The 25,062-nt window shown below is 40.5% G+C and overlaps 2 protein-coding genes across 4 annotated transcripts in view; both read right to left on the bottom strand.

Annotated features, from left to right (window-relative positions):
* The window catches only part of ZNF512 (zinc finger protein 512), a 58,233-nt gene extending 39,949 nt beyond the window's left edge, over positions 1–18,284 (bottom strand). The window contains exons 1-2 of one of the 3 annotated variants that reach the window (XM_049902905.1): positions 18,049–18,284; positions 17,450–17,508 (exon numbers count right to left, since the gene is read on the bottom strand). In XM_049902905.1, coding sequence (XP_049758862.1) covers positions 17,450–17,508; positions 18,049–18,078 — 89 coding nt within the window. In that variant the 5' untranslated portion in view covers positions 18,079–18,284. The remainder of the gene's footprint in view (positions 1–17,449; positions 17,509–18,048) is intronic. The other 2 variants (XM_049902907.1, XM_049902908.1) reach the window with 2 other exon arrangements.
* Positions 18,285–18,784: 500 nt separating this feature from the next.
* The window catches only part of C12H2orf16 (chromosome 12 C2orf16 homolog), a 54,271-nt gene continuing 47,993 nt past the window's right edge, over positions 18,785–25,062 (bottom strand). The window contains 2 exon segments of the mRNA XM_049904014.1: positions 18,785–24,502; positions 24,596–24,651. Coding sequence (XP_049759971.1) covers positions 18,785–24,502; positions 24,596–24,651 — 5,774 coding nt within the window.

Raw genomic sequence — 25,062 nt, 5'->3', positions numbered from 1 at the left:
TGTCACACTTCCAAGCAGCACAGACACAGCCCACCTGCTGAGCCATAACCAAATAAAATTAAAAAGCAGGATGAAACAAATAAATCTATAATCAAGAAATGAAGAAAACAACTACTGAATGTCCCGAAGACAGCAAACAATAACAAAACATATTAAAAAACTGGACAGGATGGTTCCAGTAAATGTCCAAAATAAACACCAGATGACTTTCCAGTAGAGGAAAAGGCACTACAACTACCCGACAGGGAATTCAAATCTCTAATATTCAGAGCTATCCAAGAGTTAAACCAAAAAGCAGACAAAAATGAGGAAAAAATAGACAAATTGATAGAAAAGGCAGACAAATTCATGGAATATACAGACAAAAAAATTGAAGAATTTAAGAAAATAATACAGGAACAAAATGCCAAAATAAATTCATAACTAGAAATCATACAAAAACAACAATTAGAAATCCAAAATATAAACAACAAGATTTCAGAAATGGACAGTGTCCCAGAAGGGCTGAGGAGCAGGTTTGAAATGATGGAAGACAGGATCAGTGAAATTGAAGACAAACACTTGGATACAACTCCGTTTGAGGAAAAATCAGAATAAAAAGAAAGAAAAATGAGGAACCCTGAGAATTATGTGGGATACAATCAAAAGCAAAAATTTACAAGTGATCCAAGTTCCAAAACAGGGAGAGAACATGAAAAACAGAGAGAGGATCACTGAGGAACTGCTGAGAAAGAAAACTTCCCTGATATTATGAATGATGAAAAGCTGACCATCCAAGAACCTCAATGAACCCTATATAGGATAGACCCTAAAAGAAAAACACCAAGGCATATCATAATCACACTCGTTAAAACCAAAGACAAAGAAAAAATCCTGAGAGCAGCTCAAGAAAAATAAAGTCATATACAGAGGAGAAACAATAAGACCCAGAACTGGAAGTTAGACCAACAGAAGCCAGCTGCAGGATCTAGAGGGAGCAGAAGCCCATGAGCCTCGCCAGAATATCCACTTATATTCAGTGCAGGCCGCACACTCAAAGAAACTCACTTTCAACTGACTGGCTACTCACAGTGGATCCCACCATAGAGGTGATCACATAATATAAAATCTCATCACAGAAGTGATCACAACATCATACAACTGCCAAACCACTGAGAATGATGGCCCAACCAAGCTGACATACAACCTTAACCATGACAGTATCCATACTGAACACCACACACAAAAACTAACTCAAAATGGATCAAAATGTAAAACCTAAAACCATAAAGTTTATGTAAGAAAAAATAGGGAAAAAGCCTGGGGCCCTAATTTACGGCACAAATAGACTATAAAACATAATCAAAAATGCACACACAGCAGGAAGATCAACTAGATCACTGGGACCTCCTAAAAATTAAATGCTTATGCTCATCAAAAAACTTCTCCAAAGGAGTAAAAAGAGAACTTACATATCAGGAAAAACTTTCTGCCAATGACATATCCAACAAGAGTCTAATCTCTAAAATTCATAGAAAATTTCAACATACCTCAACAACAAAAAAACAAACAATCCAATTAAAAAATGGTCTAGGACATGAGCAGACACTTCACTAAAGGAGACACTCAGGCAGCTAACACATGAAGAGATGCTCATAATCATTAGCCATTAGAGAGATGCAAATCAAAACCACTACAATGAGATAGCATCTCATCCCAGCAATAATGGCACTCATCAAACAAACAGAAAACAACAAATGCTGGCAATGTTTTGAGGAGACTGGAACTCTTATACACTGCTGGTGGGAGTGTAAAATGGTACAACTACTATAGAAGATGATATGGTACCTCCTTAGAAAGCTAGAAACAGAAATACCACACAATCCAGCAATCTCATGCCTAAGAATACATCCTAGGTGTAAGAACTGCCATGTTCATTGCAGCATTACTTACAATAGCAAAAAGATGGAAACAATCTAAGTGCCCATCAACAGATGAATGGATAAGCAAATTGTAGTGCATACACACAATGGAATACTATGCAACAATTAAGAACAACGATGAATCTGAAATATCTCACAACATGGATGAGTCTGGAGGGCAGTATGCTGAGTGAAGTAAGTGAATCACAAAAGGACAAATATTGCATGAGACCACTATTGTAAAGGAATAAGAAAAGGTTTACACAGAAAAAGAAACATTCTTTGATGGGTAGTAGGAATGTAAGGGGAAGGGAGGGAAAATTACTAACTAGATAATGAAAAAAAAAACCAAACTCGTTGCCGTCGAGTAGAATCCAACTCATAGCACCCCTACAGGACAGAGTAGAACTGCTCCATAGAGTCTCTAACGAGAGTGTGGTGGATTCGAACTGCCAATCTTTTGGTTAACAGCCGTAGTACTTAACCACTAAGCCACCAGGATTTCCTAAATAAACAATAGACACATGTTAATTTTGGTGAAGGGAAAAGCAATACACTACATGGGGGAAGTCAGCATAACATGACTAAGGCAAAGGAGGACACTGAAAGGTACACAAGAATGAAGAGCAACTACAGAAAATACTACAGCATACACTTCCTGCAACAACGGTAATAACGTAATTTACAAGGCGATACACAGGTAGATATGTATGCTAAATAGATGTGGGAGGTCACACAGGAGTACACACCTCTGTGCATATAGTTATGGGTATTTCTACATATATATTTATATGTGCTTCAGGTGTATTTATATATATAATAGAGCACATAAGGGGCACAGCTATAGAAACTTCTTGGAGATAACGAAACACCTCACGGGATTGAGATACTGGGATTGAAGGCTAAGGACCATAGTTTTGGGGGACATCTAGGTCAATTGGCATAAAATGTTTATGAAGACAATGTTTTACATCCTACTGTGGCAAGTAGCATCTGGAGTCTTAAAAGCTTGCAAGCAGCCATCAAAGATCCAACTACTGGTTTCTTCTTATCTGTGGCAAAGGAAAGTGAAGAAAACCAAAGGTTCAAGGAAGCAATCAGTCCAAAGGACTAAACTAGACCGAGACCAGAAGAACTAGATGGTGTCCGTCTACCACTACCGACTGCTCTAACCAGGAATATAGTAGAAGGCCCAGTTAGAATAGAAGAAAAATGTAGAAAAAAATACAAATTCATTAAAAAAAGGCCAGATTTGCTGGTCTGATAAAAGACCAAAGGAATCACCCTAAGACACCTGTCTTGGTTATCTAGTACTGCAATAACAGAAATACCACAAGTGGATGGCTTTAACAAAGAGAAACTTATTCTCTCACAGTATAAGAAGCTAGAAGTCTGAATTCAGGGTGCCAGCTCCAGGTGATGGCTTTCTCTCTCTGTCGGTTCTGGGGAAGGTCATTGTCATCAATCTCTCCCTGGTCTACGGGCTTCTCAGCACAGGAACTTGGGTCCAAAGGACGTACTCTGCTCCCAGCATTGCTTTCTTTGTGGTACGAGGTCCCCGTCTCTCTGATTGCTTCTCTCTTTTACATCTCAAAAGAGATTGATTTAAGACACAATCTAATCTTGTAGATTGAGTCCTGCCTCATTAACTGCCGCTAATCCCACCTCATTAACATCACAGAGACAGGATTTACAACACATAGGAAAATAACATCAGGTGACAAAAAGGTAGACAATCACACAATACTGGGAATCATGGCCTAACCAAACTGATACATATTTTGGGGGGACACAATACAAATCTATAACAACACTCTTCTAATGTGGAACTGAAGCCACTCCCAGAGATCACCCTTCAGCCAAATAAAAAGGCCTATAAAATAAACGACACCCACAAGGAAGGTGTTCCTTAGAACAATCAACTACATGACACCCAAAGGGCAACATCTGCCTAAAAGCAAATGTGACAAGTAAGCAAGGGGTAGGGAAACTGGATGAATGGAAACGGGGAACCCAGGGTGGAAGTGCGTAGAGTGCTGACACATTGCAGGGATTGCGACCAATGGCCCAGAACAACTTCCATATGAATTATTGAATGGGAAACTAATTTAATATGTAAGTTTCACCTAAACCAAAATAAAACGTTAAAAAAAAGTTTTCTTAGTAGCACCGAATGTGGGTGTAAGGAGCACAACTTGACCAAAGTAAACAATGTTACTACGAAGTGCACAAGTGAAAACGATGTTTGTGCTAAAAAATATGACATATACAACTTGGCAACAATACCAACACTGACAAAGAAAGGAATGTATGGTCACACGTATATAGGCATGTATGTGTATGGGTAGGTGCAGGTGTGTTCGTATGTGTGCAAAGACAGAAGTATCCATATGTACACATACGTACAAGTATGCGTGTGCACGCATATATATTCATACAGGACCCAGTTACAGATACTTCTCAGACATAACCAACCACCTCGTGAGACTGGTTCTCTGGGTTTGAAGGTTTACGTAGGTCTTTAGTCTCATGGGACAAACTCAAGCCAATTGCCATAGTATAGTTCACAAAGTTCACGATCTGCATCCTAGTGAGGTGAGTAGCATCTGGGAGCTTTAGAGTGTGCAAGCAGCCATCTAAGATACAACTATTGGTCTCTAGTCGTCAAGAGCAAAAGAGAAAAAGGGAAACCAGCCTCAGAAAAAAAATAGTCTACAGGGCTAATAGCCCACACGAGCCACAGCCTCATCTACCTTTAGATCAGAAAAAATAGATGATGCCCAGCTACCACTACTGACCATTCTGATCAGGGCCACGATAGATGAACCTTGACAGAACAGGTGAAAAACATGGAACAGAACTCAAATTCTTAAAAACTCTAAATTTACTAGACCAGTTGAGACTAGAGGACTCCCTGAGGCTATCGCCCTGAGATACTCTTCATACTCTGAACCAAAACTAAACCCTGAGGTCACATTTTAGCAAAATAACAGATTGGCACACACAATAAAAGACATCCCTCATGAGTACAGTGCTCCATTAAAAAACTACCTATGTGAGACCAAAAGGTCAACAATTACTCTAAAGCAAAGATGAGTAGATAAGGTACCAGGGAAACTAGAGCACTGAAAACGGAACAACCAGAAGGGGATTAAAGAGAAAAGTGACATACTGCAAAAAATGTAACTAATGTCACTAAACAATCTGCGCAAAAACTGTCAAATTTGTGGTGTAGACTTTCACTGAAAAGCCAATAAAATACTATATTAAAAAACAAAATTAAAATATCAATATCAATACATCTTGGTTAACTATATTTACTTTATTAATTAAAATATTAATATAATAACATGTCTCTACATTTTTAACAATTATCCCTGGGTGAGCCTAAGGTGTACATTGAGAAGCATTGCTTTAACTGCTTTCCATAGATGTCATGAATGCTCTCATTTCATGGATGAAAACATGTTTCCAATTACTTTTTATACTTGATGGTTCTCAATTCCATTATTTCAGACCAGTCTGAGGTCCAAATCCATTTTTATTTGTTCAAAATATTGCTCCTGACTTAGGAATTACAACTGGAGACATGATTCCCTGCCCTTGAGTATAAAAAATGTGACCCGACTGGAGTGACAATGACTCACAAGGACACATCAACGGGGCCCTGAGGTATGAAAACAATAGTTAGGACAATTGCGGAAAATATGTTTTAGGAAACCTTTCACGTAAACAAATGCTAGAACACAAAAGACCCATGTATTTTTCACTCTTATCTTTTTCTATCAGCATTTAGTAAATAGTAAGATTTGCTGAACCAATAAAGACCCTTCCGACTGTCATTTCTGAAACTTATGCCAATAATTATTAAGAAAGACAACTGAAAATGTAGCTGTTGTTGTTGTTAGGTACTGTTAAGTCCTCGAGTCAGTTCTGACTCACAGAAGCCCTATGCACAACAGAATGAAATACTGCCTGGTCCTGCACCATCCTCACAATTGTTGTCATGCCTGAGCCCATTGTTGCAGCCCTGTGTTAATCCTGTGTAGAATCACAGTGACTTAGCAGTTTTTAGCCAATCTGTGAAAAGTTGAAGCTTTTAATGATTTCGCCCATTTGTAATGTCTGTGTATACTGATGATTCTGAAACATTCCTCACACTGAGGAAGGCAAAGATGAGAAGGGAGCAGGGAAACTCTGGCAGCATGCTTGTCTATTTCCCACTTATGCCTCTTGGAATATATACCAAATAAAATCTTTCTTCTTGCTTTACTATAACTTTGTGGTGATTTTACCCTAGGACAATTAAATGGCGTAGTCAGTGGCAGCAGAATTTTTCTGAAGCCACAAATCCAGCTGACCTTGAGGAGACCTGGACTGTGGAGCAGAAGCCAACAAAGAGAGGTCCTATTTTCTGGACCCCACGCATTCTCACTCCACGACCCTTCAACATCATTAAGTGCTCTCAGAAAACAAGCCTTTGCTTATTCTCTTTTTCAAGTCTTAAGTTTTGTTTTGCATATTGTTTGAAAATCGGTTGTTTTGATTAAGGAGAATCTTTAAGATTTTTGCTTGATCATTTGGTTTAGAGTGAGATTAGTGACTCCTTTGGTGAACTGCAGTTTGGTGTCCAGATCCAGGCATTTGAAACATCAGAAGTAATTCCATTCTCAAAGAGCTCTGGTCACTGTAAGTTGCAAAATTCCTAAATGGGTCGACCAGTAAAAGCCATCGGACTGGCTGTCAGTGCTCATCATGAGGGTTAAAGACTCCTGGGACAGGGTAAGTCGTCAAGAGGCAGGCTAGAGCAGTAAGCTGCCTGCCACATGCAAGCAAATTCTCACGCAATGAAAGTACACCTTGGTCCAAGCAGAACTGTCCACACCCCACAGCTTTCCTTATTAAGATTTCTTCTTCTGTCTCAGAGAAAATGTGGAGAAGAGTGGTCTTTTTTGAAACCTCTTATCCCCTGTCCAAATTTAAAATGGGAAATAACCAAGAGAAATGCAAAATAATGGCCCACCGTCCAGCACACCTGCTGCCTATATGGTAAAGAATTTTGGGCCTAATGACACTCAGTATTTGGAAAAATGGCATGATTTAACAAAAAAGGATTCATTACAATGGCCTAAATGGGGGACTTTTGAATTGGCCAGATTAGTCTTTTTAAGTTGTAAATTAGAAGCAAAGGGAACTAAAATAAAATCAGTTGGAAGTATTCTTCTTATACTCCTGCTAAAATGCCTTTTAGCTGTTTGGGTTTTTCTGCTGATCTGTATTTTTACTTTTGTTTCTTTTCATCTTTTTATGTTCACCTGGATTTCGGTGTACAAACTGGCTTGATGAAGGCTGTTAAAAAGGTTCTCAGAGTCTTTTGAGCCACCCCATTCCATGGCAGAACCTCTGTAGGATTCTCTCTTGCCTCTGAGAAATCGAAAGTAATGCTTCACTTTCAAATTCTAAAAGTTTGTAAATACATGTTTGGGTGGAATCACCAAATCTTGCGAGAAAATAGGTGATGCCAATTCACAGGGGGAGGTGGCAGTTCCTGACCTGTTTTATGAAATTTGCATGGGGGAGTTGGTAGCTCCGGACCGGTTTTATGATAGTTTCTCAATACAGAATTGCAATTTTAAAATCATCAGTAGCTACTTTACTTTCCAATTGGAGGAACTAGTATATTTAAGGTCTAAAATAAGAGACTAGGTCTCTAGCCAGCAGAATGAAGTTCAAAAAGAAGGAAATCAAAATCTTGAACCTTAGAGGTTAACATCTTTGATAAATGAAACCTGGATTTCTCCTCCCCCCCACTGGGACTCATATTTAAAAACACTATATAATAGAATTTGGAATTTCAGTGATCACGTTGGGTAAATGAGTTCAAATTTGCTGTTTTTTGTTTTCTTTCTTTCCTTCTAAGACAGATAGAGTGAACTGTGGCTGAACAAAAGAGCTTTTAAAAGATCGTCTAGAAGTTGGGTAAACAGGAATCACATCCTATCGTGAGACAGACAGGGTTAACTGTACTGGTGAAACAAAAGAGCTTTTAAAAATTCTACCATATAGAAATTGGGTAAACAGGAACCCACCCTGTCAACATGAGATAGTGTCTTTCTTAGTGTCTTTCTAGTCCCCTCCTCCTTTGCAGGCTCCATATGTGCAGAGGAGCAGAGTGTGACTGCTGTTTGACCTTCCTTAGCCCTCTGAAGATAGTGATGTAGCACTATATCCCATACTAAGTGATGCCAAGGGCTGCTGAGAGGACTCCATCTTGAATATCAGCAGGTTCCATCTTAGATTCCAGATACACGCGCAAACTAATTATTATACACCACCATTCTGAGAAGTACCTTCCCCTTGAAAGAAGTCTACTAAATATTCATTACTCTATTGTTTCCACCAAACCCATATAAGCCCTAGCCTTGCTTCCCTTTTTGAATCAGTCTTTGGAGAGGCTTAGATCCCCGCTGACTCCTTTTGCTTGACTCAAGCAAAATAAAGCTTGCTGAAGATAAAGTTTGTCTTTTCCATGTACTCTTACTCAGGAAAGACAAGGAACCTTTGTGTCAGATTGGCAATTGGTACACTTCCACTTTGGGAAAATGAGCTCCCATTTGTGTTCTTTTCTTTCCTCTTCAGGGAACTTTTGTTTGATGCTCAAGTTTTGTCCAAAGATCTAATACTCCTCCATATGAGGCTCTGGAAAGTTAAAGTTTTATGTAGAACTTGTTTCTTCCATTGAATTAAGTCAATCTTAAAAATTGCTAAATACAGTTTAAGAAACTAGGTTCCCCGTATCTTTGTTTTGCGTGGTAGTGTATAAGCCTGTTCTTTGAGGTGGCCCTACAAACCAGTGATTTTATGTGGTCTGTCTGTCTCATTTTGTTCTGAGAGTTTGCCTCTGGTCTAGAACGTTGTGTTTGAGTTTCTGTCTTATATCAGGTTGGAAACTATGGATGACAGTAGCTGTTTTTTCTAAGGCTGTCTTAAAACTTCACTTCTTTTCTCATCCAAGAAAAACTGTGTCTTATGATTTGGACTTTTAATACCTACTTTGAAATTTTTTAATATAAATTGATCTATTTGAAAAGTGCACAAAAAAGATGAATCATTTAATTGGTACAACAAAGCCTTAAAAAGAGATAAGTTATTCTAAATTGTTTCTTCAAAAGGCATGCAAGAGATAGGGACTATGTCAATCTTAAAAGCAAAACTTTCTAGGTAACTTAAGCTAGACATTATATGAAATATGTTTTATTTTAAGGAAAAGGGATAATTTTGTCTTAAAATAAAGCCACCAGTTCCAAAGTGAAAAAGGAGGCATAAGACAAGCTTAGAAGGAAAAAAAAAAAAAAGAGCTAACCAAGAACTAATGAGTTCATTTACAAAATTGCTGAAGAGCTTTGGTATTTACTAGGTAGAAAAAAGGCTGTGATAAAGAGAAAGCAAAACTGCTTAACAAGGAAATAACAAAAGGGAAAAATTTTAGTTACCTTTCGTCTTTCAAAATACCTGTCCTGGATTGAATTACATCCCCTCAAAAATGTATCAATTTGGCTGGGCCATGATTCCCAGGACTGTGAGATTTTCCTACATGTTGTAAATCCTGCCTCTATGATGTTAATTGAAACCCTGGTGGTATAGTGGTTAAGTGCTACAGCTGCTAACCAAAAGGTCAGCAGTTCAAATCCACCAGGCGCTCCTTGGAAACTCCATGGCGTGTGGTTCTACACTGTCCTATAAGGTCACTATGAGTCAGAATCTACTGGCAATAGGTTTTTATGATGTTAATAAGGGAGCATGAGCAGCAGTTGTGTTAGTGAGGCAGGATTCAATCTACAAGATTGGACTGTGTCTTGAGGCAATCTCTTGAGAGAAAAGGAGTGAGGAGAGAATCAGGGGGACCTCATACCACCAAGAAAGCAGTGCCAGGAGCAGAGCGTGTCCTTTGGACCTGGGGTCCCTGTGCAGAGAAGCCCCTAGTCTGGGGGAAGATTGACGAGAAGGCCAACAGAGACAGAAAGCCTTCTCCTGGAGCTGATGCCCTAAATTTGGACTTTTAGCCTACTTTACTCTGAGAAAACAAATTTCTCTTTGTTAAAGCCATCCACTTGTGGTATTTCTGTTCAGCAACACTAGATGATTAAGACAATACCTAAACCAAACTCTTGAGCCAAAAATAGGAACAGCAGGGCAGGATAAAGCCTCTTCTGCCCCCAGCATCTGAGGTCACATAGCTCCATGGAAGTTTTGAAAGATGCCTTTCAACTAGGTGGAGACCTTTCTAGACAAAAGAAAATAAGAAAAATGCTGCATTATAGTTACCAGAAATTGGGAGGATCCCAGTCATAAAACAACTGTAAACAAGTTCTCTATTGTACAGGAATTCTAAGAAGCCAAAAGACAGAAATCACACACCTCAAATGGCCTGGGGAAATGTTTTCATGACCCATCCAGAGACTAAAGGTTATATCCACATCAATGAGTCAGTCAGTTTAGCAGACTTTTTGATTTCCAAAGCCAGTCAATAAACATCTTTAAGGGCTAAAGTTATACTGAGGAAAACAGTAAAAACTGAATAAAAACTTGGAATAAACAAATTTTATTTCAGTAGTATTTCTATTTTATGGTATACATTATACCATCTTATATAAATACATTAAAATAATTTCTAAGATCTTTTATGTAACCCACTACATTAAACTGAGTTAATAGAAACTCGTTATAATTTAAGCTTATATACTTTTGCTTTTTATGATACAGAAAAAGGATATTAAAATATATATATAGACACACACATATATATTTGGGGGAGTCTGCTAATGAGTGTGTTCATTTTTGCCATTTAAAGGGATATGCCACAAGAGATATGCAACAAAGGCAATATTTAAGAGGCTTATTAAAAGGAAATTTATTTGATATAGTCAAAAGTTTTACCTGTCTCACTAAAGTTTAATGGTTTCATTTTTGAGAATTTTAGGAGTTTTAATGTTAAATAGCATATAAAACAAACAATTGGGTTTCTCTCCGTTAACAAAATTTTCTTTGATTACTGGACTGAAGGGTTAATTTATTCTTTGTGCGATCTGCTTCGAGGGCAAGGGTTCAAAGTTGCATTAGAATAAATTCCTGAATAAAAATCAAGGTACATGGCTTTGAAAAAGGTTAAAGTTTTTACCTTTAAGATCTTTGGTTAAATGACTCAAGTATTGCTTCTTGGTGACCTATAATATTTAACTCTTGACAACTTTGAAACTTCATGGAAAGCCACACACACACACAAAAAAAAAAAAAAAAATTATGGAAAAATGCTAAAAAGGTTTATTTAATGTGTTATAAATTACTGGGAATGTGTCATCCAAAAATGAAGAAAAGTGCCTGATTCTCTTTGAGTTAAAATTTATATGTAAGTATTTCCTTTTATAGTTCCTGCCTAACATTATACAACAAACGTATAATACCAATACCCATTGCCCTGGAGTCAATTCCGACTCATACTGACCTAACAGGACAGAAAAGAACTACCCCGTAGGGTTTCCAAGGAGTGGCTGGCAGATTCAAACTGCTGACCTTTGGATTAGCAGCCCTAGCTTTTAACCACTGCACCACCAAGGCCTTAAATGCATAATACTATGTCATAACTTTTTTAATTGCTAACTTGGTTGCAACTTTATTTTTTCACCTAGCATCATGAAAGCCAATGGTTTCACTGCAGTATTCAGATAGAGACTTGATAATCTTGGTATAATTTGACTATACGGTATTATGTCTCAAGATGATTATTACATTTGAAGCACTCTGAAATAAGGTTAATCATTATACTTAGAGATGTTTTTGTCCAAAGTTTTTTTTTTAACTGACTTTATTTGGCTTTGCATTACTTTTGTAATTAATTTCTATCAGGTCTTTCATTTTTAAGGGTATCATTTTCATAAATTAATGATGGCCATATTGTTTTGTTGCCTGCGGATAAGTTACTTTGCTGATTTGCTGAAAACATTTGATCAAAATATATCACCAAAAAGATGGACTATATTGGACTTGTGAAAAGGACTGTGATTAGACTGAAGCAAGAGTTCCAGAACTCTTACGTAGAAGGAAACCCTGGTGGTGTAGTGGGTGAGAGCTACAGCTGCTAACCAAAAGGTCAGCAGTTCAAATCCCCAGGCACCCCTTGGAAACTCTACGGGGCAGTTCTACTCTCCTACAAGGTCGCTACGAGTCAGAATTACCTCAATGGCAACAGGTTTGGTTTTGGTTTGGTTTATGCAGAAGCTGATGGGTTCACAGGCTACGGCTGATCCAGAATCACATGAAACAGAAATTACCCACACAAGACTGAGTAAACAAAAGGATTACTATGGGTTTTATGTGGGAATATTGCTGATGTTTTAAGATCCTACTTTCTGGATATAAGAAACCATTTTCCTCCTTTCTCCTAAATTATCTAACTAATGGGTTTATATATTTTAACTCTCGAACTAGAAGTTCCTGTTGGTAAATTAGCAAAACTGTAAATATCATAACCAAAGAAGTGTCTGAAGTTCAAGCTATGATGTTACAAAATAGAATATTAGATTTACTGTTAGTCTCCCAAGGAAAAGTTTGTGCCTTAGTTGATAAATGTCGCCAAGTTTATGTTAATATACAATCTGAGGTTTTGCAGAATGTAGCTGCTCCTGAAGCACATGAAAAGCAATTATTGATGCTGCTGATGTTCCTGAAGCACATGAAATGCAATTATTGATGCTGCTGATGTATAAACAAACACCTCATAAGATTTGTTTCCTTGGTTCAAAGGCCTTAGGGTCATGGTTTCATTGGTTATTTCAGACAATTGGCCTAACATTGTTAGTGTTTCTGTTCTACCTACTAGTTTGCTGTGTGGTGCCCGGGATTTTAAAAACCTGATGGTGCCCAACTATTATAATTGAATGTTTCTGATCAAATATTCTATAGCAGGATTATGATCAAAAGGAATGAATGATAAGAGTTGTAATTCTCCTGGAACTCAGATTTCTGGCTTTCCACCACCTTTGTGTGTCCTTTTGAACCCCAAGCTTTGAGAAATAAACTGGTTCCTGAAGCACTTTTGATCCAGATAAACTAGTTAAGACCATTTTGCTCCGGTCTTAACTAGTTTTTTTTTGTTTTTTTTTTTTGAAGAATTCAGTTTGTTTTGGGACACTGACTCCAAAGTTCAGACCGGGAGCTGTTTAGGGTAAATCAGTAATTATTTTAGTCTTCAAGACAAATTTGTATGAAATACCTGTCTAATGTTTGTAATCAAACTGTCACCCCCTTGCTATGCAGAATAGTACATATCTTGAAGAAACCAGGTTCTCAGACAGCAACCTCACACCTTGATTCAGCCTTCCAGGAAACCAAGCAGTTCCGCCAGTGTGGCCTTGCCCTGCACTTACCTTAATTTAAAATCACATAATCGAGTGTTTGAGCAGAAGAAAACATACTTATAATAGCGGCCAGAGAATTTGCATGAAAATTCATGATTGGAAGAAGGGAATATGTGAAGACACCCTGAAACTGAGGCACTCAGCCTAACAAAAAGGGCTGACACAAGGTCTGGCTCAGGCTCCATTTTGTCTTAGACTCTACTTCTGCTTCTGAGAAAGTGACCCATGACTGTTAATAGGTAAACCAGGGAGGGGCAGCTTGCCCTCAGGAAGAACATTTAACATGTTTTAAATAGATTAACCAAGGACCTCCAACAGAAGGGATCTATCCTCTATTATCTTGCTAATCATGTATTCTCTAATGGAACCTGGTTCTCACATGTAAATTTTTCTATACTTTCTATTTCTTCTAGATAAACTTTGTGTGCTCCTTATGGATATATGTTTTTGTGTGGTGGATTCAACTATACTAGTTTAGATGATCCCTTTCCAACTGACAGTGAGTTTACATGGGCAATCTCTTGTTTATATCCCTGGAGAATGCATGGGCAATGCACTTTGGTAACTTTAGGATTACCTTTAGATATTCATAGTAATGATGCTAGTATTAGAAAGGTAATTTTAAATTGTTACACACTGTAAAACAAGCGTCAGAAAAAAACCCATTGGTCCAACACTCAGGGTGGGGTTGGTCTTTTCTAAGAACTTTAATTTCTTATGGTACAGTTGAATTAGAAAAATCTTTAAAAGAAATTTATCAATCACTACAGGACAAATGGAAACCCTGGTGGCGTGGTGGTTAAGAACTACAGATGCTAACCTAAGGTCGGCAGCTCGAATCTATCAGGGACTCCTTGGAAACCCTATGGCGGAAGTTCTACTCTGTCCTACAGGGTCACGATGAGTCAGAATCAACTCAACAGCAATGGGTTTTTGTTTTTTTTTTTAAATGGGGCAGATAGCAGACAAAGTTGCTAATGGGATAGAAAAACAACAGAGATCTCTGGCCTCATTAGCCAAGGTGGCATTAGGTAACAGAATATCCTTAGTTTTTTTATCGGCCCAAGAAGATGGAGTCTATGCTGTAGCAAATACACCCGTCTCATTTGATAAATAACATAGGAAAAGTAGAACAAGATATACACAGGATTAGACAGCAAGCTACTTGGTTACACACTACAACACCCCTACAAACACCAGATTTATTTTGTTGGTTACCATCAGGAATTACGTACATGGACTAGATCACTATTTCAAGAACAGTAATATTCTTAGTCTGCATCCTGATACTATTAGGCTTAATAATATCTTAAAACTTCTATTATCTAATACACTTAAAAGACAAAACAAAGGTTTGAGCTAACATATTGATGTACATTGATTTTGCCTATCTCTGCATTGTGATTGATAACAACATCACTGTTACTTAAGATTCTAGTGAAGAACCAGACGGTATCCAGTGGAAAACCAGCACCAGGAGTTTAAAGAGCCTGCCATGGCCACTTTCTAGGAGCCAGAATAAGTCTAAGTTTTAATCATCCATGTGTTATCTCCAATCTCCGATCACAAGGAGGGAGTGACTTGGAAGTGAAAATTGGAGCCATGATTCCCTTTCCTTGAGTATAAAGAATGTGACCCAACTGAAGTGACAAGGACACATCAATTGGGTCCTGAGGTATAAAAACAATAGTTAGGGCAATCTTGAAAAACATCTTTTTTAGGAAATCTTTCACATAAACGAATATTTAGAACACAAAAGACTCACATATTTTCTACTCTTATCTTTCTCTATCAGCATTTAGTAAATAGTAAGATTTGTTGGACCAATGAAGACCCTTCTGACTGTCATTACTGAAACTTGTGCCAATGATTATTAAGAAAGACAATTCAAAATGGTCATTTAGCAGTTTTTAGCATATCTGTGAAAAGGTGGAGCCCTGGTGGCATAGTGGTTAAGACCTTGGCTGCTAACCAAAAGCTCTGCAGTTCAAAGTCACCAGTTGCTCCTTGGGAACCCTATGGGGTAGTTCTACTCTGTCCTATAGGGTCCTATGTGTCAAAATCAACTCAACAGCAACAGGTTTGGTTTGTGCATCTCTCTGTCTCTCTCTCTGTGTGTGTGTGTGTGTGTGTGTGTGTGTGTGTGTGTGTGTGTGGAAAAAGTGATGCTTTTAATGATTTTACCCATTTGTAATGTCCATATACACTGATGACTGTAACATTCCTTCGACTTGGGCAGACATAGCTCTGGCAGCATGCCTGTCCATTCCCTTCTTTTGCCTCTTGGAACATATGCTTAATAAAATCTTTTTATTGCTTTACTATAATTTTGTGGTGATTTTACCCTAGGACACCCCTCATCCAGAAATTCCTAATTCAGTGAATGATACCAATGTCTACCCATTGACTGCCAAAGCTGGAAGCCCAGAGACATCTTTTCTTCCTCTCTCTTGCTCATCTCTCATCTCTAGTCGTCACAACCTATCATTCCCTATATACTGCTACCACCATAGGCCACACCTTCATTTCTCCTAGGTTACTGAAAATTGCCTCTGAACTAGTTTCCCAGCACCCGTTTAAAATGCTGCCAGAGTGGCCTTCCTAAGATCAGTATCTGACCGTGTCATTCCCTTATTTAAAACTCTTCCAGGATAAAATCCAAACACCTTGGAACACTATAAAAGGCCCTTCATGATCTAGACCCTGCTAACCTCTTCAACTTACTTCCCAGCAATTCACTCATTCTTCATGCTAGTAGTATAGAACTATTTGGCATTCTATTAACTTCTTTTACCTGTGCACATTCTGCTTCCCTCTTCAGAAAAAACTCTTCTCCTTTTAGCTAACTGCATTATTCCTCAACTTTGAACTCTCTGCTGAGGAGTGACCCACTCTGGTAAAAAAAAACCCTTCCCCTTCCTCAAAGACTATATTAAGTTCCCATTTTAAAATATTTACATATTACACTGTACTGTGTCACTCTATTCATCTACCTCCCCTTTTAGACTATTATTTGCTTTTCATCTCTGAACTAACTTACTACACAGCCAGCACATAGCAGATATTCTTTAAATGTTGTCTGAATGATGAATCCCTTCTAAAGATAGTTGCTAGTTAACAAGTATCTTTCTTTTGTATTAACCATAGAAAAGCTTAGCACATTCAGTATACAAAATAATAAACCAGTCTAGGAGCCAAGTGGATTGAAAATACAAGGATTTCTTACAGTCATTTTTTATCAGTCCTTCCCATGTTCATCAAGGTCTTCATGGGCATTGATGTCTGAAGAAATAGTGCTATCACTGAGTTATATGTCCCATTTTTATTATAGTTTGTACTTTTTCTCTTCCAAGCTAGGTTTTTCTCCCCCACACTTGATTTAGACCTACACTGTCCCATAAGGCAGCCATCTAAGAAAAAATGTAAATTGAAAATAAGAGATTTTAATTCTCCCTGTTGAAAATAAGGGAAAAGGCTCCTCTCCTCCCTGTTCTTTCAGAATTCACTGTAATTAACACGTAATGGTAAAATTTTTGTTTGTCTTTCTGCAAAGTATACAAATCAAGGATGTTTCCTCAAGGGCCTGGGAGTCATTTCTTTAAAAAATGTATTCATCAAGAAAGCTCACACCTCTACCTCTCAGTTTCCTAGAAAGAGATTAACATAACTTTCGGTATTCTGCTATAAGCATGTTAGAAAATTAGCAGCTTTATCTTAAACATAAATGTAATGAGTTGCATCCATGCAACTACATAAAGGATAAGATTTCTTTCTGTAATCTTTTTAGCCAATGCCTGTGAAGCATCACATTCCAGTTTAATGCTTATTCAATAATAAAACTTTTCTTTATCATTTTGTGAAAATGTTTCTGGGTTGGGAACAGATTTTGTTTTTTGTAGCTTTTCCCCAACAGCCACTAGCTACAGGTGACTATATACATTTAAACAAAGTGAATAAAATTTAAAATTCAGTTCCTCAATCACAGCAGCCACATTTCAAGTGCTCAGAAGTCATACGTAGCTAGTGGCTACCTTATTAGACAGTGCAGATACAGAACCTTTTCATATCACAAGAAGTTCTCTTGAACAGTGCTGGCGACAGAATTATAAACGGACCTCGGAAAACCTCACTTACTTCTTAGCTCCCACGATCCTCGTGCTCCTCTGCTGCTTAAAGGATGTGGGTCCCGGGGTCTAGCAAATCACAAGCACAGAGTGAGCGCTAGGGACCTCTAAACCTTGACCAAAAAATCGAACCTCCCCCCACCCCCCACCCCCGTGCTCAGGAAAAAGGAAGCTCTCCCGGAGCAACTACCTCAAACGGAAGAAGGCAATACTTTTTAGGAAAAGCGTATGGCCCTGTTTTCCTACACAGTAAAGGGAGGTAACAATGACAAAGCCTTCATCTCCCCCTATTCTCAAAGCCCTGTCCCACATAAAGGCTATAAAACAGAGGCGAAAAGAGAAAATAATGGATGTGGGAGGTATTTGAAGATGTAAGCGCAATAAAACTAACGGCAATCTGGAAAGAAACCGAGTCCAATGAGATGGAGAAACAGACGGCGTAAAGTAGGAACAGAAAAAAGGGGACAGGTGGGTATGACCTAGAAGGGTGGGGCCTACGACGGGCTGTTGATAAAACCAACTCTGGGCATGGGACAAAAGCCAAGGACCGCGTGTTCCGGGCTCGACAGCGCTACCCCTAAAGCATAACGGTCAAACGAAGAAACTCACAGCGGGTACTGCACCAAGTCTGGAAGACATCACTCCCTCTCCACGCCTAACGAATTCACCCAGAGGCTCCGGCCAGACCAACGCCACTTCCGCTCTCCTCTCCTCTCCCGGATGTGGACTCGGAATCGCCTAGCTCCGTTCTGAACGTCTACTTCCGCCTAGCAGCTTCCGAGGGGGCTGCGGCCGGAGTAAGTCACGTGATGAGCCCCCCCTCCAGATTCCTCTGAGAACCCGCCAAGCGGAGGGATTGCGTCGTGGGATCCTGGGAGCTGTGGGTGGGGCTTGGCACAAAGGGGAGGAGTGTGGAGCCTTAACGTGGCGCCACAGCACCTCCAGCTCGTTCCTTTCGTTTGTGCGACACCTAGTGTCGGTCCACCCTCCCTTCAACCAGCACGAGGAGTGGTCTCTCAGATGTACCTGAAAATCGAGGTCCCATTTAATTATGGACGCTTTATCTTTAAGTGCTACGGATGCTAACCAATGGGTCGGCAGTTCACCAATGGGTCGGCAGTTCAAATCCGCCAGGCGCTCCTTGGAAACCCTATGGGGCAGTTCTATTCTGTCCTATAGAGTCGTTATGAGCCGGAATCGACTCCACGGCACTGGGTTTGGTTTTGGTTTTGGTTTATTTATGTTAGAGAAATTACAGACCGAATCCCCCGCAAGAATGGAGACATAGAAGCCCTTTCATTGGTGAGGGCACAGGAATTGGAGGCAATGGATGAGCAGGAAGAAGCTAGGAAAGGGCGGTTTGACAGTGAATTATGGGGGCGGACCTCTCGTCCTCTGCTAGCTTCAGCCCTCCAAACTTGCCCTGCTTCTGTGTTTTTCTGTGTTTGAAATCTTTAGACAAACTGTGTCTAGGCCTCTCCCCATGGGAACTGTGCTTGATTCTCTCCTTAGGAGGACTGTCTCGGGTTTTTTTAGAAGAACCGTGTCGGGTTCTCTCAGAGGGGCTGCTATGGGTTCTCTCAGAACGACTGCGACGGCTTCTCTCAGAGGGACTGTGACGGATTCTCTCAAAGTGACGGGGTCGGCTGCTCTCAGAAGGACTGTGTCTTCTCGCAGAGTGACTGCGTTGGCTCCTCTCAGGACTGTGTCTTCCCTTCTTAGAGGGACTGTGTCTTCTCTCAGAAGGACTGTAGTGGTTCCTCTCAGAGGTACTGGGACGGCTCCTCGCAGAGGGACTGCGACGGGTTCTCTCAGAGGGACTGCGATGGCTCCTCTGGGAGGGACTGCGGCAGGCTATCTTGGAGCGACTGCGATGGCGCCTCTCTGAGAGAATGCGTCGTCTCCTCTCGGAGGGGCTGAGACGGCTCCTCTCAGGAGTGTGATGGCTCCTCTCAGGAGTGTGATGTCTCCTCTCAGGAAGACTGTGTCGAGTTCTCTCAGAGGGACCGTAATGAGTTCTCTCAGAGTGACTGTGATGGCTCCTCTCAGAGTGACTGTGATGGCTCCTCTCAGAGTGACTGTGATGGCTCCTCTCAGAGTGACTGTGATGGCTCCTCTCAGAGTGACTGAGACGGCTCCTATCAGAAGGAGTGTGATGTCTCCTCTCAGGAAGACTGTGTCGAGTTCTCTCAGAGGGACCGTGATGAGTTCTCTCAGAGGATCTGAGACGGCTCCTCTCAGAGGGACTGTGAGGGCTCCTCTCAGAGGGACTACTGCGGTGGTTTCGCTCCTTGAGTGTGGGTTTCTCTTTAAAGTGACTATGTGAGATTCTCTTCACAGAGGAACCATGCAGAATTCTCTCCCTGGCCTGAACTCTGTTTCCTGGCTTGGACCATTTCTTAGACTCCTGGGTGGAGATTTCAGTTCCGTAGCTTTCCTTAGCTCTGCTACTACTGTCATTTTGAACTGTACCCAAAGGCTGTCTGATTGAGGTGGTTTGGAAAGTGATATCTTTTTGGGAAACTATGGACTTGGGCAATTGGGGAGGTCTGGACTGGGAAAAGCTACCTCTTTCTGGCTGTTCAGCTAATCTGAATTGGTCTTTTCTTCCCTGCTTAGTGGTTGGGCCTGTGGGCATTGTCTTGACAACTGGCCTTCTTTCTCTTTTGATATCTTTTGATAAGTGATAGTCTCTGGCTTTTTGTTTTAGGGGGGAGTTTTTGTTCAACCACAAGTTGTCTGGCATTTCCCTGCCCTCAGGCTTCTGCCCAGTAGAAACCACAATTCTGCGTGCTGTTTGGAATGCCTGCCTTAGGCCCTGAAAAAGCAGTTGCATGAACGTGGGTTGGGAGGATTTCTTAGATTTTCTTTTTAAAGAGGCAGGAGTTGTCTGAGCTGCTGCAATCCTCTTCCTTCTTAACTGAGCTGGTAATTCCCTGGAGGGACTCTCTATTATAGTTCTATTGCTTTGTGTTCTAACTTCCTCAGTAATTTTCTTCATTGGATATTTTGCACCAGGGGTCTTTTTGGGTCTCACCTTAGCCCATTTTTCATCCTGATTGCTTTCAGAACTACTCTCTGGCAGGGAGTGAACTTGAGTGAATTCGTAGTGCCCAGACTCTTGAATTTCTTCTGTCTTTCCTACTGAGTCAGGGTTGCCATGTTGCCTTTGACTGATGTGGACTTGTACAGGAGTAGGAGACTGGGAAGGCCCAGACCAGAAATCTGTGGTGGTAGTAGAACTCTTGGAGGTTTGAGTATAGATTTTAGCTTTTCTTTGTGAGGATGATATAGTGTTCTTTGGTATGATGGGTCTGTCTCTTCTGTGATACTTTGGAACTTGGGATCTTTTCCCAGTTCGCAACCTAAAGCCAAGATCCAGTTGAATCTCACCATGGCCTTCAGGAGTGCTTACAAGGTGGAGCTGTGGATAGATAAGAAGGTAAGGCCCAAAATTGGCCTGTAATTTATGACAACAATGAAATCCTGAACATCGGCCACACTGTAAGCAGATAGGGTATTTTAGTACCAGACCTGTAGCTAGAGGTGGAGGCACATTGGGAGGTAGTTGGCTCCTTAAGAGCTTCGCTGCTATTTTTAGCTGCAGGTCTTGTAGCTGGAACTGTTCCAAGAAGTCAGTCTTAGCCTGGGAAAGATAACTTGGCTTGAGGGAGTGCTGGGGCTCAATAGTCCATTTCTGCGAATCACTCTGTGAGTTCTCACTCTCTTCCACTGGAACAGAATCTTTACTAGTGAAAAATATCCTGAGGGAAGACTCTGACTTTATTGGCACAGGAATCTGGTCCCCTGTATGTAAGACAGGCATATGTTGACTCACCTCCTGGGACATATCACTGAACCTTGAATTTGTTTTCTTTATTCCCACTATAGTCCCAGAGTATTGCTGTATTATGGAAGACGTGGAGCCACGTGTCCACATCCTTATGGCCGTTCTCTTCTCATGACCATGGCATGAAGTATGTCTCTGAATGTAGTTTTTGACCACTGAAGGCTGAGAAATAGTACCCTGACCCTTCTCTAGCAGGCTCTGGGGGAATTTCATCAGTTCTGCTGGAACCCCAAATAATTTCTGAATAGATTGACAGGTATCTGCAGTGGTTCTTTCTGCTAGAGATATTTGAGAACGATGTTTCTTTTCCATAGTGGCCCCCAAGACATTTCCCAGCATTACCATATTGGAGAGATATTTTCTAGGTAGTCGCTGTTTCCAGGCATGACTCTCACAGACATTCCGTTGTCTGCCAAGGATGGACCAAGTCAGCCCTCTTGGAACACCTGATCCTGCCTGTGAAATCCTAGATCGTAATCTCCAGCTTTGTGATGGATGTTGGGCTAGGCTCTTAAGACCATGTTCCCATTGAAGTGAGTTGTCTAGCTCCTCCATCTGCATTCTTTTGGTCTTCTCCTTATGTATGACATCCACTCTTGGGATCTCAGAATGTGGTGTTTCCACAGTGATAGTTGTGCGATCACAGGATTGATTAAGAAGGTCCAAAGGAAGGGCTGAAGACTGTATCATAGTAGAGTCTATATAGGACTCTCCAGACTGCAAAATATCTGTCTCAAGGTTTTTTATATCCAAGTCTCTTGATACTCCTGGCATTTCGGAGTCCCAGTGGCCTCCTAATTCAGATGTATTTTTGACAGGGCTCGAGATGAGTGGGGATGAGGAGCTGTGTATGACTGTATAATTTCCTACTTGTAGTTCTTCTCCTGGTGTTAACTCCTCGAATTCTCTATTGTAATACACCTGTCCTAGATTCAAATCCTCAAATTCCATGACTTGAGGAGGCCCTGTTTTTATCCCTATAGATTTCATAGCCTGAAGATCTTGTTTATGAGTCACCACTATAGGTTTCTCAAATGGAGATGTTGGCTGTGGAGTTAATTCTTCAGATTTCACTTGAATATTTAGCCTTGGAGTTAATTCCACAGGTTCTACCAGTTCTTGCAGGTGTGATCTTGGGAATAAATCTGAATATTCCCTTACTTCAAGCCCAGGTCTTAGGGCTACTTCTGTTGGTTGTACAAACTGAGGAACTGGCCCTGGTGCTAACTCTTCAGACTTTACAATTTGAATTAGTGGTCCAGGAATTAACACAGTCTTTACAATTTGAAACCCTTCCAACTCTATTATTTCCAAAACTAGGTGTGTTGGCTCTGTGATTAACTTCTTAGATTTCACATTTTGTAGCCGTAGCCCTGAGGTAAACTCTAAAGGTCTCATATCTTGCAGTTTTGGAGTTAATTCAACAGATTCTACCATTTGAAAGGTTGGCCTTGGGGTTAACGCCACAGACTTCACAACCTGAATTGGTGGCCCAGGGGTTACTTCCACAGATTCAACAACTTTTTGGGGGGTCATTGGGGTTACCCCTACTGATTTGGAAACTTGAAGCTGAAGCTGTGTCCTTGCTGATTCTCCGACTTGATCAAGTGGCTTTGGGCTAATCCTCATAGATTCTATAATTTGATCTGGTGATTCTGGGGCTGTCCCTGAATATTTCATACTTTGATACCGTGACTCTTTTAACCCCATTGGTCCCTCCTCTTGCTGCCATGTTTTACAGATGAGCTCTTCAGATTCTGCAACTTGATCTGTTTGCTTTGGGGACAACTGTAAAGATCCCTCCATTTGCAGTTGTTGCCTAGAGGTCCAACCCACAGATTCTGGAGCTTGATGTCCTAACTCTGATATTATCCCAGAAGATCCCATATGATCCCATGACATTGCAGTCAATTCCATTGGTTCCTCCACTTGGACCCATATCTCAGAAGGCAACTCCACAGATTCAGGAACTTGATGTCCTAGCCCTGGTGTCATCCCTGGAGATTCTGGGACATGATGTAATGACTTTGGAATCAATGCTACAGATTCTTTCCTTTGCAGCCTTTTCTCAGAGATCACCTCCACAGGTTCTAGGGCTTGAGGATAGGGCCTTGGGGATTTCTGTATATATCTAGTGTCTTGACTTATTGGCTTTGGGATCATCCTAAGGGATTCTTCCCCTTGAAGCCCTGCCTCAAAAGTCAACCCCACAGTTTCTGTAATGTGATGCTTTAGCTCTGGGGTCATTCCTTCAGATTCCACAACTTTCTGCAGTGGCTTTATATATGACACCCCAAAATCCTTAACTTGAGGCCATGACTGAGAGTGTAACTCTAGAGTTTCTGGGACTTGGTAACTTTTCTCTGGGGTTAATTCTAGTGATTTTGATCCTTGACCCCCTAGCAGTGGAGTTAGATCCACAGATTCTGGTACTTGAAGATCTAGCTCGAGAAGCATCCCTGAAGATTCACTGGCTTTACTCACGGGCTTTGGGACAAACCCCACAGATTTCTGTACAGTTTCTGGGCCTTGACATGCTGACCCAGGTGTCATTTCTGAAGATTCTGTGATTTGATGAATTGGTATTGAAGTGAAATTCACATATTTAGGGTCTTGATGCCTTGGCTTAGGGATCATCTCTGCATATTCTGCAAAGTGCCACTCTGTCCTAGGGATAACCTCAGAGAATTTTGTGATTTGATAACCTGGTTTTGGAGTTAGCTCCTCATATTTCACTTGTTGAAGCGGTGTCACTGGTGCTAACTCCATAGATTTTATAGTTTGCCGCAGAGACGTTGAAGACAATTCCATACATTTTGTACTTTGCAATTCTGACTGTGAAGTAAATTCCAAAGATTTCACACCTTGTTGCTGTGATTCTGGACAAAAATTTGAAATTTTGACACTAGTCAACATTGGTCCTGGTATTACCTCCTTAGTTGGCTCTGGTGCTAACACCACTGATTTCACACCTTGGCAACCTGAAGTCAACTCTTGACAATCCGTACCTTGCTGTTGAGACCCTAGTGTCAACTCTACAGATTTTACATCTTGAAAACATGGCTCTGGTGCAGAAACCACTGATTTAACACATTGTGACCTCAGGCATGATGTCAACCCTAAGGAATTCTCAAATTGACATTGGGGCCATAAGTTTGACTTCATAGATTTCACATCTTGAGAGCATGGCTCTGATAGAAACACCGCAGATTTCTGATTTAGGCAAGAAATCAACTTCTTAGGATTTACCTCTTGAGGTTGTGACCCAGATTTTACATCTTGAAAACATGACTCTGGTGCAGACACCACAGATTTCACATCATGCCGTCTGAGGTATGAGGGCAAATCCTCCGAATTCATACCTGGAGGATGCAGCCCAGGGTTTAACTCCACAGATTTTACTTTTTGAAAACATGGCTCAAGTATAGACATCTCAGATTTCAAGTCCTGAAGCTCGGAGCCTGAAATCAAATTCACAGAATTTGCACCACAAAGCAATGGCACTTTGTTCATTTCTACAGATTGTGTATCTTCAAGCAGTGGCTCTGGCGAAAATACCACAGATTTCACATCGTGTAACTGAGGTCCCAAAGTAAACACAGATTTTACAGCTTGCTGCTGTGACTCAAGGTGGTTCATCAAAGAATTGACTTCTGGAAACTTTGTCCCTGGTGTCAACTCAGAAGATTTCACACCTTGCAAATGTGGCCCAGGGTTGAACAAAATAGCTTTTGTACCTTGAGGTTCTGAGCCATGATTCAATTCAGAGGGTT

The sequence above is a fragment of the Elephas maximus genome, chromosome 12 (assembly GCF_024166365.1).
Source record: "Elephas maximus indicus isolate mEleMax1 chromosome 12, mEleMax1 primary haplotype, whole genome shotgun sequence".
Lineage (NCBI taxonomy): Eukaryota > Metazoa > Chordata > Mammalia > Proboscidea > Elephantidae > Elephas > Elephas maximus.
This window is presented reverse-complemented; position numbering and strand designations above follow the sequence as displayed.